Genomic DNA, 15,529 nt, shown 5'->3' with positions numbered 1-15,529 from the left:
TGCTTGTTTTTCAGGAACCTGCCCTTTTCGTCCTCATGCTCGGTTGCATAAGCCACAGCCATTTTGTAATGACAGTGTCAGCCAATCAGCTCTTTTGTTGTTCAATGCAACGTGCCACTCCATAATGGTTGCTGTGGCTACTGCTAGCTAGCATGAGGATGAAAACAGCAGTTTAATTAAACTAGCACTTTACTTCAAAACGTACAATTTCTGAGCCAACGCAATTTCACATCCCTGGATTGAGGTGCAATTTCTGAGCCGGATCTGCGGTGGCTTAATGTAAACAGCAAGCCTATCCGACCCCAGTGCAGCTGTAAGCAAGCGTAGGGTCGGAATCTATTCCGTCTACTTAGTAATCCGATGTTGTCCATTGCTCTTGGGTGTTCTGACATCAAATCAAAGTTTATTTGTCACGTGCGCCAAATACAACTGTTGTAGACTTACAGGCTCTAACCAATAGTGCAAAAAAGGTATTAGGTGAACAATAGGTAGGTAAAGAAATAAAACAACAGTAAAAAGACAGGCTATATACAGTAGCGAGGCTATAAAAGTAGCAAGGCTACATACAGACACCGGTTAGTCAGGCTGATTGAGGTAGTATGTACATGTAGATATGGTTAAAGTGACTATGCATATATGATGAATAGAGAGTAGCAGTAGCGTAAAATAGGGGTTGGTGGGTGGGACATGCAGATAGCCCGGTTAGCCAATGTGCGGGAGCACTGGTTGGTCGGCCCAATTTTAGGTAGTATGTACATGAATGTATAGTTAAAGTGACTATGCATATATGATAAACAGAGCGTAGCAGCAGTATAAAAAGAGGGGTTGGGGGGGGGCACACAATGCAAATAGTCCAGGTAGCCATTTGATTACCTGTTCAGGAGTCTTATGGCTTGGGGGTAAAAACTGTTGAAGCCTTTTTGTCCTAGACTTGGCACTCCGGTACTGCCTGCCATGCGGTAGTAGAGGGAACAGTCTATGATTGGGGTGGCTGGGGTCTTTGACAGTTTTTAGGGCCTTCCTCTGACACTGCCCGGTGTAGAGGTCCTGTATGGCAGGCAGCCACTGTGTCGTCTGCAAACTTAAGGATGGTGTTGGAGTCGTGCTTGGCCATGCAGTCTTGGGTGAACAGGGGGTACAGGAGGGGACTGAGCACGCTCCCCTGGGGACCTCTAGTATTGAGGATCAGCGTGGCAGATGTGTTGCTGCCTACCCTCACCACCTGGGTGCGGCCCGTCAGGAAGTCCAGGATCCAGTTGCAGAGGGAGGTGTTTAGTCCCAGGATCCTTAGCTTAGTGATTAGCTTTGAGGGTACTATGATGTTGAACTCTAACTTCGCTGTTGAAATAAATCCATATGATTTGCTATACCTTGCAGACAGTAGTGCTAATCAGTTTTCCTTTTATCGCCAGGTTAGCACCAAAGAAGTAATCAAGTTCCAGATGGTAGGTACTGACATTGTGGTATGGTTTTTGTAACAAATGCATCACTGGAGCACTGAATGCACATTGTCTTGTTTGACTAGATCTATGTAATGCTAAAAATGATTTAGCAAATCATTTAAACACGTTCCTCTTGACAAACTCCTCTTGTTTGCTCTCTCTCTTTTCAACTTGTCAGGCATACTCTAACCTCCTGAGAGCACATATGGACGGCCTTAAGAAGAAAGACAAGAAAAGCAAAAGCAAGAAAACCAAAGCCACCCAATGAGCAACAGACTCTTTCATAGCATACTGGCGGAACCCAGACTTGCCTGTACCACCTCCTAGACACTCTTAACTATCATCTCTACCCCCATCCTTCCTGCTGCTGGCTGCGGCCCACAATCTTCCACCTGGGGACTGCTTTGACATCATGCCATTGTTTACACAGCAGTGTCTCATCCCTGGCCAGTGAATGGTATCGGTCTATAAGGATGAAGGGAGAGCTGAGGAGTTTAACACTCAGAGAGGATACTATAAGTGAGCTGCCTTTTTAGATCAACCCCCCCACCCCAATGTCAACATCTCTGGCCTGGATCCAAGTTACACAGAGAGCTGCATCGTTTATGTAGTCACGGAAAGGATGGAGCGTGTTGATAAAATGCCTTTCAAATCGTTTTCATTTTAACTACTACCTATTTAGTCAGTTCGGTTTGCATGCATCAATTCGATTACATGTTCACTAAAGTTCTGATTTACTTTCCAACCGGACCTTGTCTTAACCATTTATGGATAGATGATTAAATGTGTAACTATATACTAACTACGAGTGAAGCTGTCACATATATTTGTTAGGGTTGGGGCTGAATGTTTTTTTTGCCATTCGGAAAATGTTAGATTATTATATTTTACGGTGGAAAGTGAGATACAGAATTGTTTTTGTTTTTACTTAAGAAGTTCCTTATTGGTCCAATTAGTTCTTCGTCACTCATGTGTCCACTTAATGAAGGTGGTAAATTCATAGTTGTAAGCTAAGCTGTAAAGCGAGGATCCAAAAGTTAGCTGACACATTGTAAGGCCTTTATTGTACTGTTGGATTATCAATTCAAATGCAGAAAAGCTGTAGCCTCTTAATTTGTAGGATGTATTTGCCATCTGATGGAAGATTGAGTGAGGGGGAAAGTATTTAGAAACTTCTGAATAATATAGTATATTTACTGGTGGCTGAAAGGCATATTTGATTTATGGATACAGAGAGAACCTTGTACTTGATAAATTTAGTTTTTAATCAACAGGCTTGGTTTTCCTTACTGGGTGTAAACCTAACCATGATAATTATCATTAAGGATTATAATTACTTTCCAGTGAATGACACACAGCTGCAGCTTTTAACACACATGTCAGATGAATGATGTCATGTCATCGTTTATCACAATGTCATTGAGGAATACAAATTGTTACTGTAAAATGAGAAATAAAGTGCTTTGTTGGAATAAATATCAATCTGGCAGCGATTTGTTGAAATAAGGAATACGCCGTTTAACTTTACATTGTAGGCTGATAACACGAGCTACAGTTGAAGTTGGAAGTTTACATACACCTTAGCCAAATACATTTAAACTAATTTTTTCACAGTTCCTGACATTTAATCCTAGTAAAAATTCCCTGTCTTAGATCAGTTAGGATTACCACTTTATTTAAAGAATGTGAAATGTCAGAATAATAGTAGAGAATTATTTATTTCAGCTTTTATTTCTTTCATCACATTCCCAGTGGGTCAGAATTTTACACACAATTAGTATTTGGTAGCATTGCCTTTAACTTCTTATGGCTGGGGGGCAGTATTGAGTAGCTTGAAAGAATAAGTTGCCCAAACTAAACGGCCTGCTCCTCGGTCTTGCTAATATATGCATATTATTAGTATTGGATAGAAAACACAAGTTTCCAACTGTCAAAATATTATAGTATAACAAAACTGATATAGCAGGCGAAACCCTGAGGAAAATCAAACCAGGAAGTGGCTTCTATTTTGAAAACTCCATGCTCCATAGCCTGCCTTTGCTCCATTTAAAGGGATATCAACCAGATTCCTTTTCCTATCGCTTCCTCAAGGTGTCAACAGTCTTTAGACATAGTTTCAGGCTTTTATTTTGAAAAATGAGCAAGAAAGATAACATTGCGTCATTGTATGGCCAGGTGCCAGCTGCGTTTTGTATGCATAAGAGTTTGGGCAGCCATTGCCTTTCCCTCTCTGACTGAACAAGACAGTTGCGATTGATATATTATCGATTATATATTTTAAAAACAACCTGAGGATTGATTATAAAAAACGTTTGACATGTTTCTGTGGACATTACGGATATTATTTGGAATTTGTCTGCGTTGTCGTGACCGCTCTTTCCTGTGGATTTCTGAACATAACGCACCAAACAAACGGAGGTATTTTGGATATAAAAATAATCTTTATGGCGCAAAAGGAACATTTATTGTGTAACTGGGAGTCTCGTGAGTGAAAACATCCAAAGATCATCAAAGGTAATTTGATTGCTTTTCTGATTTTCGTGACCAAGCTACTTGATGCTAGGTGTACATAATGTTTTGTCGAGCGATCGATAAACTTACACAAACGCTTGGATTGCTTTCGCTGTAAAGCATATTTTCAAAATATGGCGACAGGTGGATTAACAAAAGGCTAAGCTGTGTTTTGCTATATTGCACTTGTGATTTCATGAATATAAATATTTTTAGTAATATTATTTGAATGTGGCGCTATGCAATTCAGCGGTTGTTGATGACAATTATCTCGTTTACGGGAGGGCAGCCATAAAAGGTTAAATTGTTTAACTTGGGTCAAACGTTTCAGGTAGCCTTCCACAAGCTTCCCACAATAAGTTGGGTGAATTTTGGCCCATTCCTCCTGGCAGAGCTGGTGTAACTGAGTTAGGTTTGTAGGCCTCCTTGCTCGCACACACTTTTTCAGTTCTGCCCACAAATTTTCTATAGAATTGAGGTCAGGGCTTTGTGATGGCAACTCCAGTACCTTGACTTTGTTATCCTTAAGCCATTTTGCCACAACTTTGGAAGTATGCTTGGGGTTATTGTTCATTTAGAAGACCCATTTGCAACCAAGCATTATGATGTTGCTTCAATATATCCACATAATTTTCCTCTCATGCTGCCATCTATTTTGTGAAGTGCACCAGTCCCTACTGGAGCAAAGCACCCCCACAACATGATGCTGCCACCATCGTGCGTCATGGTTCAGATGATGTTCTTTGGCTTGCAAGCCTCCCCCTTTTTCCTCCAAACATAAACATGGTCATAATGGCCAAACAGTTCTAGTTTTGTTTCATCAGACCAGAGGACAGTTCTCCAAAAAGTACGATCTTTGTCTCCATGTGCAGTTTTAAATCGTAGTCTGGCTTTTTTTATGGCGGTTTTGGAGCAGTGACTTCTTCCTTGCTGAGCGGCCTTTCAGGTTATGTTGATATAGGACTCGTTTTACTGTGGATATAGATACTTTGTACCGGTTTCCTCCAGCATCTTCACAAGGTCCTTTGCTGTTGTTCTGGGATTGATTTGCACTTTTCGCACCAAAGTACGTTCATCTCTAGGAGACAGAACGCATCTCCTGCCTGAGCGGTATGACGGCTGAGTGGTCCCATGGTGTGTATACTTGCGTACTATTGTTTGTACAGATGAACAGGGTACGTTTAGGCGTTGGACCAGACTTGTGGAGGTCTACAATTTTCCAAGCTGTTTAAAGGCACAGACAACTTAGTGTATGTAAACTTCTGACCCACTGGAATTGTGATACAGTGAAATAATCTGTAAACTATTGTTGGAAAAATTACTTGTCATGCACAAAGTAGATGTCCTAACCGACTTGCCAAAACTCTAGTTTGTTAACAAGGAATTTGTGGAGTGGTTGAAAAACTACTCCAACCTGAGTGTATATAAACTTCCAACTTCAACTGTATGTAGAAAATGAATACTGTAAGCGATAAATACACTATATACACAGCTAAAAGCCACGTGCCACATTTTTGTGCTATGCTCAACAGTCTCTGGGTGGAGGCCAGCCATAGCCAGGCCTCTCATCTGGGTGTGTTCCTCTTCTCTGGCCTTTCCTTGCGGGATGCTGCCTCATGGTGATGTCTGCTTGTCTCTTCCTGGTAGCCCTGCTTCATAAGCCTGCTCAGGTACAGGAACAGGGTCTGGTTCACAAACACACAAGGAATTATGAGGATACCTGTAATAATGTAGAATTCGAATCAAGGTGTCTGAATGCAGGGTTCCCCCAACTGGTGAGTTTATTAATTTTGGAAATCTGTTCCAAAGTATTCCCACCCTTATACAGTGCCTTCAGAAAGTAGTCATACCACCCTTTGACTTTTCCCATATTTTGTTGTGTTACAGCCTAATTTTAAAAATGGATTAAATTGAGATGTTTTTATCAATGGCCTACAATACCCCATGGCCTACACTATCCCATAATTGAAAAGCTGAAATGTCTTAAGTCAATAAGTATTCCATCCCTTTGATATGGGAAGTTCAGGAGTAAAAATGTGTTTAATTAACAAGGCACAAGTTGCATGGACTGACTGTGTGCAAAAAAAATGTTCAAAAATATTTTTTAATGACTACCTCATCGTTGTACCCCACACATATAATTATCTGTAAGGTCCCTCAGTCGAGCACTGGATTTGAACCACAAAGACCAGGGACGTTTTCCAATGTCTTGCAAAGAAGGGAAGCCTATTGGCAGATGGGTAAAAAAAGATGGTGGAGTTATTAATTATACTTTGGATGGTGTATCAATACACCCAGTCACTACAAAGACACAGGTGTCCTTCCTCAGTTTCCAGAGAGGAAGGAAACAGCTCAGGGATTTTACCATGAGGCTAATGGTGACGTTAAAACAGTTAGAGTTTAATTGCTGTGATAGGAGAAAACTGGATGGATCAACAACATTGTAGTTTCTCCACAATACTAACCTAATTGACAGAGTGAAAAGAACGATACCTGTACAGAATAAAAGATTCCAAAACATGCATCCTGTTCTCAACAAGGCCCTAAAGTAATACTGCAAAAAAATTCACTTTGTGGCCTGACTACAAAGTGTTATATTTGGGGCCAATCCAATACATTACTCTCCATATTTTCAAACATAGTGGTGGCTGCATCGTGCTATGGGTATGCTTGTAATCGTTAAGGACTGGGAGTTTTTCAGGATAAAAATAAACAATGGAACTAAGCACAGGCAAAATCCTAAAGGAAAACCGGGTTCAGTCTGCTTTCCACCAGACACTGGGAGATGGATTCACCTTTCAGCAAGACAATAACCTAAAATACAAGGCCAAATCTACACTTGAGTTTCTTACCAAGAAGACAGTGAATGTTCCTGAGTGGCCGAGTTACAGTTTTGACTCAAATCTATTTGAAAATCTATGGCAAGATCTAAAAATGGTTGTGTAGCAATGATCAACAACCAATTTGATGGAGCTTGAAGAAATTTGAAAAGAATAATGGCAAATGTTGCGCAATCCAGGTGTGGAAAATTCGTATATACTTACCCAGAAAGACTCACAGCTGTAATCATTGCCATAGGTGCTTCTACAAAGTATTGACACGGGTGTGAATACTTAAGTAAATTCGATATTTCTGTATTTATCTAAAAACACATTTTCACTTTGTCATTATGGGGTATTGTGTGTAGATTTTTATTTTATTTAATCCATTTAGAATTTAGGCTGTAACGCAACAAAATGTGAAATAAGTCAAAGGGTATGAATACAGTGCCCTCCACTAATATTGGCACCCTTTGTAAATATGAGCAAAACAGGCTGTAAAAAACATATTTATTGGTTATCCTCTTGGTCTTTCATTCAAAATATTCACAGAAATCAAACTTTCAATTAAAGTAAAATAATTGAAAGAAAAAATTCATTTCTAACATAAAACAAATATTTTTCTCAAACATATGTGTGCCACAATTATTGGCACCCCTTCATTCAATACTTTGTGCAACCTCCCTTTGCCAAGATAACAGCTCTGAGTCTTCTCCTAAAATGGGTAATGAGGTTGGAGAACACATGGCAAGGGATCTGAGACCATTCCTCCATACAGAATCTCTCCAGATCCTTCAGATTTGAGGTCCAAGCTCGTGGACTCTCCTCTTCAGCTCATCCCACAGGTTTTCTATGGGGTTTAGGTCAGGGGACTGGGATGGCCATGGCAAAACCTTGATTCTGTGGTCAGTGAACCATTTTTGTGTTGATTTTGAGGTGTGCTTTGGTTCATTGTCCTGCTGGAAGATCCAATGAAGGCCCAGTTTAAGCTTCTTAGAAGAGGCTTTGATTAATATCTGCTGATACTTGATGGAGTCCATGATACCATGTATCCTAACAAGTTGTCCAGGGCCTTTGGAAGAAAAACAGCCCCACAACATCAAAGAACCACCACCATACTTCACAGTGGGGATGAGGTACTTTTCTGCATGGATATATTTCTGTCTACGCCAAACCCACCTCTGGTGTTTGTTTCCAAAAAGCTCTATTTTGGACTCATCTGACCATAGAACCCCGTCCCATTAAAAGTTCCAGTAACGTTTGGCAAACTAGGCGCTTGAGTTTGTTGTTTGATGACAGCAAAGGATTTTTTTTATGGCAACCCTCCCAAACAACTTGTGGTTACGTAGGTGGTGTCTGATCGTAGTTTTGGAGACTTTCTGAACCCAAGACCCAACTAATGTCTGCAATTCTCCAGCTGTGATCCTTGGAGATTTTTTGGCCACTCTAACCATCCTCCACTGTGCGTGGGGTCAATAAAGACCGAAAAAAAAGGTCTGTGGTAAACACAGGCTTATGGAGATCTTGTACATGTTGTTCTATGAGATCATCTTCATTAGCTAACGTCCCTTTTTGTGATTTTTAAAAAAATCATTTATGTATTCAAAACAAGCACATAGTCTTCATAATTCATAAAGGTCATGTTAACTGACTGATATTATCTTCTGGATCAAAACGTATAAGATCTCCTGTGTTAACCTCAGAACTTATTTTTGGCGTTTATCCCTAAACCCCATTCTTCCCCATTCATTTACCCCATAGGAATGGCTGAACGAACCTGAGGTCATTAATTTACCCCATAGGAATGGCTGAACGAACCTGAGGTAATTAATTTACCCCATAGGAATGGCTGAACGAACCTGAGGTCATTAATTTACCCCATAGGAATGGCTGAACGAACCTGAGGTAATTAATTTACCCCATAGGAATGGCTGAACGAACCTGAGGTTACTCATTTACCCCATAGGAATGGCTGAACGAACCTGAGGTAATTAATTTACCCCATAGGAATGACTGAACGAACCTGAGGTCATTAATTTACCCCATAGGAATGGCTGAACGAACCTGAGGTAATTAATTTACCCCATAGGAATGGCTGAACAAACCTGAGGTTACTCATTTACCCCATAGGAATGGCTGAACGAACCTGAGGTAATTCATTTACCCCATTGGAATGGCTGAACGAACCTGAGGTAACTCATTTACCCCATAGGAATGGCTGAACGAACCTGAGGTAACTCATTTACCCCATAGGAATGGCTGAACGAACCTGAGGTAACTCATTTACTTTTTTTAGGACTGGTAAGCACAAGGTTGGAGTTAAGGGTAGTTCTCCATGAATCCACTAGAGGCAAGTACAGACAGTTTCAATGGAACATTTATGATAAAATACAGAGCTTCATTCACTCATTTAATTTTATTTATAATAGCCAGGCTAGTTCACTAACCCATAAAATTCATTAGAAAACACAGTGACTATCAAAAAAACTAAACATTATTCACATCATACACAGTAGCACACACAGCGCAGTTTTACATTGTACTGAAATTTATATTTTACTTAATAAGAGTGTATGATATAATACTTTGTTAGTTATGTAAAGCAGGGTTACATGATGTGACAGAGCCATGCACTGGTTCCACAATATGGTCATTTCGGGTTAATTGAAATTTTCATGTCAGTCAACCTATCTCATCCGCTGGTGATAATCTCCATCTTGACATGAATCATTGGATGTGAATAACTCTGGCACAGCAGAAAGCCAAGGGACCTCTTGGACAATAATTGGTTACACACATGATTATACCAATTCAACGCATTCTGCTGAACATTTATACTGGGTGAATTCCTAGAAGAGCATGTGATTGACACCCACATATTAAATCACAGGGGTCGCCAAGAAAGACTGAAATCTGTACCTTCCATGCCTCCTCAAGCTCAGGGGTCCATCTCTCTTTGAGAATGGGTTGGACAGCACAGATGAATTCTGCTCCTACATACTGGAAAGAAATCACACCAGAATAGGGATGTATACATGTATCCCCCAAAAAATGCAAACTCTAACTTTGCTTAAGATGCACCGTCAGTGTGTGTGTCTTACACTGTAGTATTTGGGTGGGGCGTTGTAATGGTAATGGCTCATCCCTAGCTCCACAGCCAGAACATCTAGTCTCTCCAGCTGGTCCAGTCTGGCCACACTTTTCTCAATGAAGGACATTACTCTGAGAGGAAACACAGGCCTGGATATTAGGACCCACAGGCACACCTTGATTATCACCATCATTTGATCATACAGCGGGCACTTAATGTGATCCAATTAATTTAGTAATCGTTTATCCTCTCTTTCAACAATTGTTCTCCGACATTAAACGCTGAAACTGAACATGGTTCCGTTGTTTCCCGTAGGCCTGTATTTTACGCCGAAGAGCATGTTAGGGAGAGTTTATGCAGAAAGATAAATATGCACAAGAATAATACATGGGTGTACTCCCTCTGGGGGCCGGTGAGGACATTTGGCACTAATGCCTGTGCAAGTGATTTGAGGGGCACTTGGCCTTTTCCTGGGAGTATAAGCTCGGAAGGGCCGTGTGGAGATGTAGTGTACATATCCATGTCTGTCTCCTGTAATACCACTGTAGCCTTCATACCTTTGATTAAGTGGAGTCCTCAGGCTTAATTATGTTTATTGGCCTTTTGTGGGGAGAAAAACTAAGAGGCTCAGCATACCCCAGTGACACAACAGAATGGAGAAAACACACCATTGGGAGCTGCATGTGGAGGATAAGTGTGTTCTTCACTGGCAGCAGACCTGATAATAGCTAGCCAGATAATGATAATCTCATATATGTGCCCAAACAGTGTTGACAGATCTTTGAAATATGAAACTTAATCTCTACAGTATGTCATACATTAGTTTGCTTCAATGTAATCAGTGATGGTACATTGTGAGATTTCGAGATATATGTAAAAAAATATATATATATATTTATTTTTTTAATAAATACCATTCCCTCTGTGGTACACCAGCTGTAGTGTATTGAACTTAAGAGTTGTACAGTGTTGTGGTGTGGCGACTGACCGTAGGCCATGTGACCTGAGCTCCCGGCTGGTTCGTAACATCTCAAGGTCCTCCACGTCTCGGAACAGGAAGAATACATCCTTGCATTCTGGATGGGTCTCAAATAACCTGTTACCAAGACAACAGACATGAGCCTACAAGAGCCAGCTTCATTAAGCCTGCCTTAACCAAACTGACGTATTCATGCCCACACACAAACATCCCTCCGTCCTCCAAATTCTCCCACTGACTACGTAACAGAGTTCAAGCAAGTAAATAAGGTCTTAAAAGTCATCCATTGTTTTTTGTATAATGTAAGTGTTGATATGGTCTTCTAGTTAAGCCATTCCTGTCTTTATCCTTGTCAATATCTTCAAGGTGGCGTTTAAAGTCATCACATCTCATCCACACAGTGATTTTAAGAAAATCTCTGAGATCTGATTGTTCGTTTGATCCCCTTGCAGCTATCAGTCCTGGCTGCTCTCTAACCCTCAGTCCTTGCCTGCATTGCTCTGGGCCTACTATGGGCTGCAATCACAACATCAACACACTCAGTGCCAGGGGGTGTAAAACCCACTTGTCCGTCTCCTCATAGAGCTGCCTGTATTGAGTTCCCCTGCCATTTAAGGTGTCATAATTCCCGTCCCCAGATGTGTGATCTGGCCGTAAGAGTTCCCCTGCCATTTCAGACCCATTCATGTATGGCCTTTCTCATAGACTTTGTTGCTTTCATGATATGGTTCTATATATTGTTTTTTAAACAATATTTCTATTTTCTATTTTATTTTATGCATTCTGGGCCTGATTCAGACTTAGTAAATTGTTTCATTTTTTACGCTGCAGTCAAAAACGTGATTTTCCTCTGTTTTGTATATATTTCCACACTATGAGGTTACTATCAAATTGTGAAAATTATGATAATGTCCGTTTAGTGTAAGAGCTGTTTTAAATGACCACCGGAAATTGTTGCCTGTTTTGATGGGCTGGAGTTTTGGTCTGTCTGGTGACATCACCAAATTATTTAATAGAGCAATAAGAAAGAAAGTTCCAAACTTCTCTGCTAATAACAGATCGTTTTCAGTTTCCCCTTTCCCACTCAGACCACTCCCAGAAAGTCCTATAAAATGTCTTGCTTGAGAAATTAAATAGACATTTTTGTTTATTTTTGACCATTTTAATTGAAAACAATCACAGTTTTATTTTACTAGGCAAGTCAGTAAAGAACAAATTCTTATCTTCAATGACAGCCTAGGAACACTGGGTTTAACTGCCTGTTCAGGGGCAGAATGACAGATGTGTACCTTGTCAGCTCGGGGGTTTGAACTTGCAACTTTCCGGTTGCTAGTCCACCGCTCTAACCCTGCCGCCCCTCAGTAAGGTACTTAATTGTTACCCAGAAATGATTTTGTATTGAGATAAAAATGGCTTCGTTGGTCCTTTAACAAGAGATTTAACTCATGTTGCAATACTATCAGTGAGCATTTCCCTCAGAGGTGTCTACCTTAAATATAGTCATGAAATCAGTAAACACATACCCTATTGTGAGTTCCATAAATGTATACATCACCATTTATGAAATATACCATAAATATACCATACAGCTCTGTAGGATCTAAAGGAACCATGCATGAATTGCTTGGCTTTATAATGCTAATTATGTTCATAGTAATCAACCAATCATCTCCTCTTTTTTGTGTTTTCCCTCATCCCTCTAGTCAGTCATTTTATGAAGTGAGGTATAAGAGCTTTGCACATACACTTTGATTTGCACCTCTTACTGCCTCTGTGTGTGAGGGAGAGAACCTTATTTACACTCAGAGTTGTATCTCAGTCCATTGCTACTGTCAGAAACACAAGGCCCTTGAAATAAATGAATAGGAGCAGAGAAGAGGTGTGTGGGGTGATTTCAAAATAGGTCTCTTTGAATGGTGGCTATGTTCTTGCATTAAAAATGTATGTTTTTTTATGCATTTTGGCTGACAATAAAACTTGTACTATAAGTGATACGTCTCAGGGGACTTAAGTTGACACATGAATGATATGGAATTATGCCGCAATTACTAGAACCGTTAAAGAACAACAGTGAATGACAAAGTATGAACAGGGAAGCAAAGTAATACATGCTGAAGAAAAAAACATTTTCTGGACATATGCTGCACTGAATGCAGACCCGAATAAATTGTACAATTCTGTGGCTAGGTGAAATGGATGTCAAGATAAGTGGATTTTGAGATGAGTCCTATTCCGGGCAAAGCTGTTAGAGGACATATTCTTTACTGTGAATGTCATTCTCACTTTATAGGCACAATGTAATTCATACCACACCTCACTGATGTGAGAGCACAGGGGAAATGACCCTGGTCTCGTTTTCTCCCACACACAGAAAACCACGGTTCAAGAGCTCGACACTTTGATCTACAGTGTATTCCCTGTACTTGAGGGGTTTGAAGTGGAAGTGGAATTCTAATTCCTGCTCTCTCATATGCAGTAGGTATTTCAAAGGCTCGCCTTTGATAGAAGAGTTTACATTTCCTCACATAGCATACACACAGCATGATCTGTACAGTTCATCAATTACATTTCCACTGTCAGCTTATAGAAAATACATTCCCTGGTGAGACACTCTTGGTCTAGTAGTACACAGAGCAGAGGAGGGCAACAAGGTGGAGTCTTCACAGTGCTGCTGGTCTAATTGAATGTGCATGCTGTTAACCTGAGGACAGCCTTGCTGATAACCCGAGGTCAGCCTTTGTTTCTAGGGGCCTTGAAGTGACCTTAAACCAAGGAAGGCCCCAGTGGTCCCAGGCCAACACGCTAAGGTCAATCTCTTCAACTCTCTGGATCTCCTCCAGGCCAGGGACACATTGCCCTGATTGGGCTTGAAGCCATCTGCTGTGCTGTGCCTGGTGGTCTCTCTCTCTCCATCTCTCTCCACTAACAGCCATAATGTCTGACTACATTAGCACCAAACTAGGAATGCATTGTGCACTCAATTTTCATGTTTTTTTTCCTCTCTCTGCAAGCTATTACATTTCAAAGGCTGGCCATCGTGCTCGTTGCAATGTATTTGCTGTGAATGTCTTTGTTTGTCAGTAGATGGGAAGAGGACTGGTGCTGTATATTTGTTATGCAACATTGAGATGTAATGTTGGATGATGGGAGGGAGGCAACACCCTCCAACCCCTTCATGAAAGTCTCCAAGCCCCAAGGCAGAAGGATGTGGCAGAGGTTAAAGAATATGACTATGTACAGTTGCTTGCTTGTGAGCAGAGGTTGGGCACAATGTCACAGTCACATTCAATCATTGAGCCCCGAGACTCCTCTCTGTTGTGAACCAAATCATGTCTCTCCCTAAAATGCCTTGAGAGCTTTTTGGCAGCACAAGGAGTGACATAATTTTATTAGGATGATGGGGCTTAATTCTCATACAATATAACAATTATAATGTATTGATCCTACATTTTGATCCTACTGTTTCCACAAAGTCATATGTATTGCAGCTATAATTAACACACATAGACAAATAACTACTGTGTAATAACAGTTTGAGTAATGTGAAGTTGGCATATTCTTTCATTTCTAGTCATGTATGGGCCTGAGGGCACACAGATAGTGTGTTGTGAATAATGAATGTATTTATTGTCATGTTTTTAATTTCGTATAACTGCCTTAATTTTGCTGGACACAATGTAGAGTAGCTGTAATGAGGATCCATATTAAATACAAATACGTCATGAATGATAATAAACGTAGTATTAGTCACTTACAGTATCATGCAGTCCCTGCGGTCAAACTGTCTTTGTTCTAGCCAATTTATTCAATCATTTCTGGAATGTATTTATCTCTGTTATTTGAAGTTGAGAGCAATAGTGTTGAAGAGTTTTGCCTTTCTATGTGCGAGATGTGTATTATGAAAATGTTCTGTCTGATAAAGCGAATATCTAACTTGCTTACAAATAACTCAAACAAAACTATTCAAAATATCTCACCTGACGAACATAATAATTCCAACTTTCGCAATGTCCTCCTGGATAACTTTCCAGGACTCTTTGATCATCTGGATTTGCTTCTCGTTGAGATGCGCAACAGCTTCTTCCGTTTTTGTCTCTCCAAGTGTTTTCGGTGCCAGTCCTGATATAGCGCAGCCCATTCTTCTTGATACAGTACAATTAACTTAAATGTAGGTAACCTACTTTAGTAATAACACAACAGACGCAAAAATAACCGAATTACTGCCGAGAGAAAGGTCTGCTCCCCTGGCATATGGTTCACGTATACTCCTCTTGCGCGTATGGCTGTAAATCTAGGCTACACCAGAGGTTCCCAAAATGTTCCGTTCCGGGGACCACCAAATCGCTATCAAAAGATCGGGGATTCGTATATTATTTTTTTTTACATAAAATATCTTAGCAGTTATTTTTTTTGAAATGAATGTTACACATTAAAAGGCTATTTTTATTATTATAAACAATTTTGATTGTGAAAAGTAAAATACAAGTTCTTATAATACCATTAATAATCCCAGCTGTTATTAGAATTCATTTATTTATTATAAAACATCTAAAATAGTCACAGACGACCTACAATACCCCGGAACACAGATTGGAAACAACTGGGCTACACCATCCAGCATGAATGGGATTCAGTGATATCCAGAGCGCAGGAGTGCTTCGTAATAAGAGTTCATTTTCTGTAACCT

At 40.3% G+C, this 15,529-nt stretch overlaps 2 protein-coding genes across 2 annotated transcripts in view; one reads left to right on the top strand and one right to left on the bottom strand.

Annotated features, from left to right (window-relative positions):
* LOC110505483 (signal recognition particle 14 kDa protein) overlaps positions 1-2,918 on the top strand; it is a 12,334-nt gene extending 9,416 nt beyond the window's left edge. The window contains exons 4-5 of the mRNA XM_021584735.3: positions 1,413-1,445; positions 1,621-2,918. Coding sequence (XP_021440410.1) covers positions 1,413-1,445; positions 1,621-1,710 — 123 coding nt within the window. The 3' untranslated portion in view covers positions 1,711-2,918. The remainder of the gene's footprint in view (positions 1-1,412; positions 1,446-1,620) is intronic.
* LOC110505481 (neuroglobin) lies at positions 2,834-15,529 on the bottom strand. Its single transcript, XM_021584729.3, has 5 exons — positions 14,820-15,529; positions 10,852-10,959; positions 9,874-9,994; positions 9,692-9,772; positions 2,834-5,638 (listed from the first exon to the last, which is right to left on the bottom strand). Exons 1-5 carry the CDS (start codon positions 14,978-14,980, stop codon positions 5,519-5,521), a joined length of 591 nt encoding a protein of 196 aa, XP_021440404.2. The 5' UTR covers positions 14,981-15,529; the 3' UTR covers positions 2,834-5,518.

The sequence above is a fragment of the Oncorhynchus mykiss genome, chromosome 25, assembly GCF_057628025.1.
Source record: "Oncorhynchus mykiss isolate SJ-2025 chromosome 25, ASM5762802v1, whole genome shotgun sequence".
Taxonomy (NCBI): Eukaryota; Metazoa; Chordata; class Actinopteri; order Salmoniformes; family Salmonidae; genus Oncorhynchus; species Oncorhynchus mykiss.
This window is presented reverse-complemented; position numbering and strand designations above follow the sequence as displayed.

Bases quoted from the DNA above. Each gene is read 5' to 3' on its own strand.
- LOC110505481 (XM_021584729.3), bottom strand. From the start codon at position 14,980: ATGGGCTGCGCTATATCAGGACTGGCACCGAAAACACTTGGAGAGACA. The intron at 9,773-9,873 runs GTAAGACACACA...ATTTCTTTCCAG, and splicing joins CCCCACCCAAATACTACAGT to TATGTAGGAGCAGAATTCAT. The intron at 5,639-9,691 runs GTACAGATTTCA...TTTGTGAACCAG, and splicing joins AGCTTGAGGAGGCATGGAAG to ACCCTGTTCCTGTACCTGAG.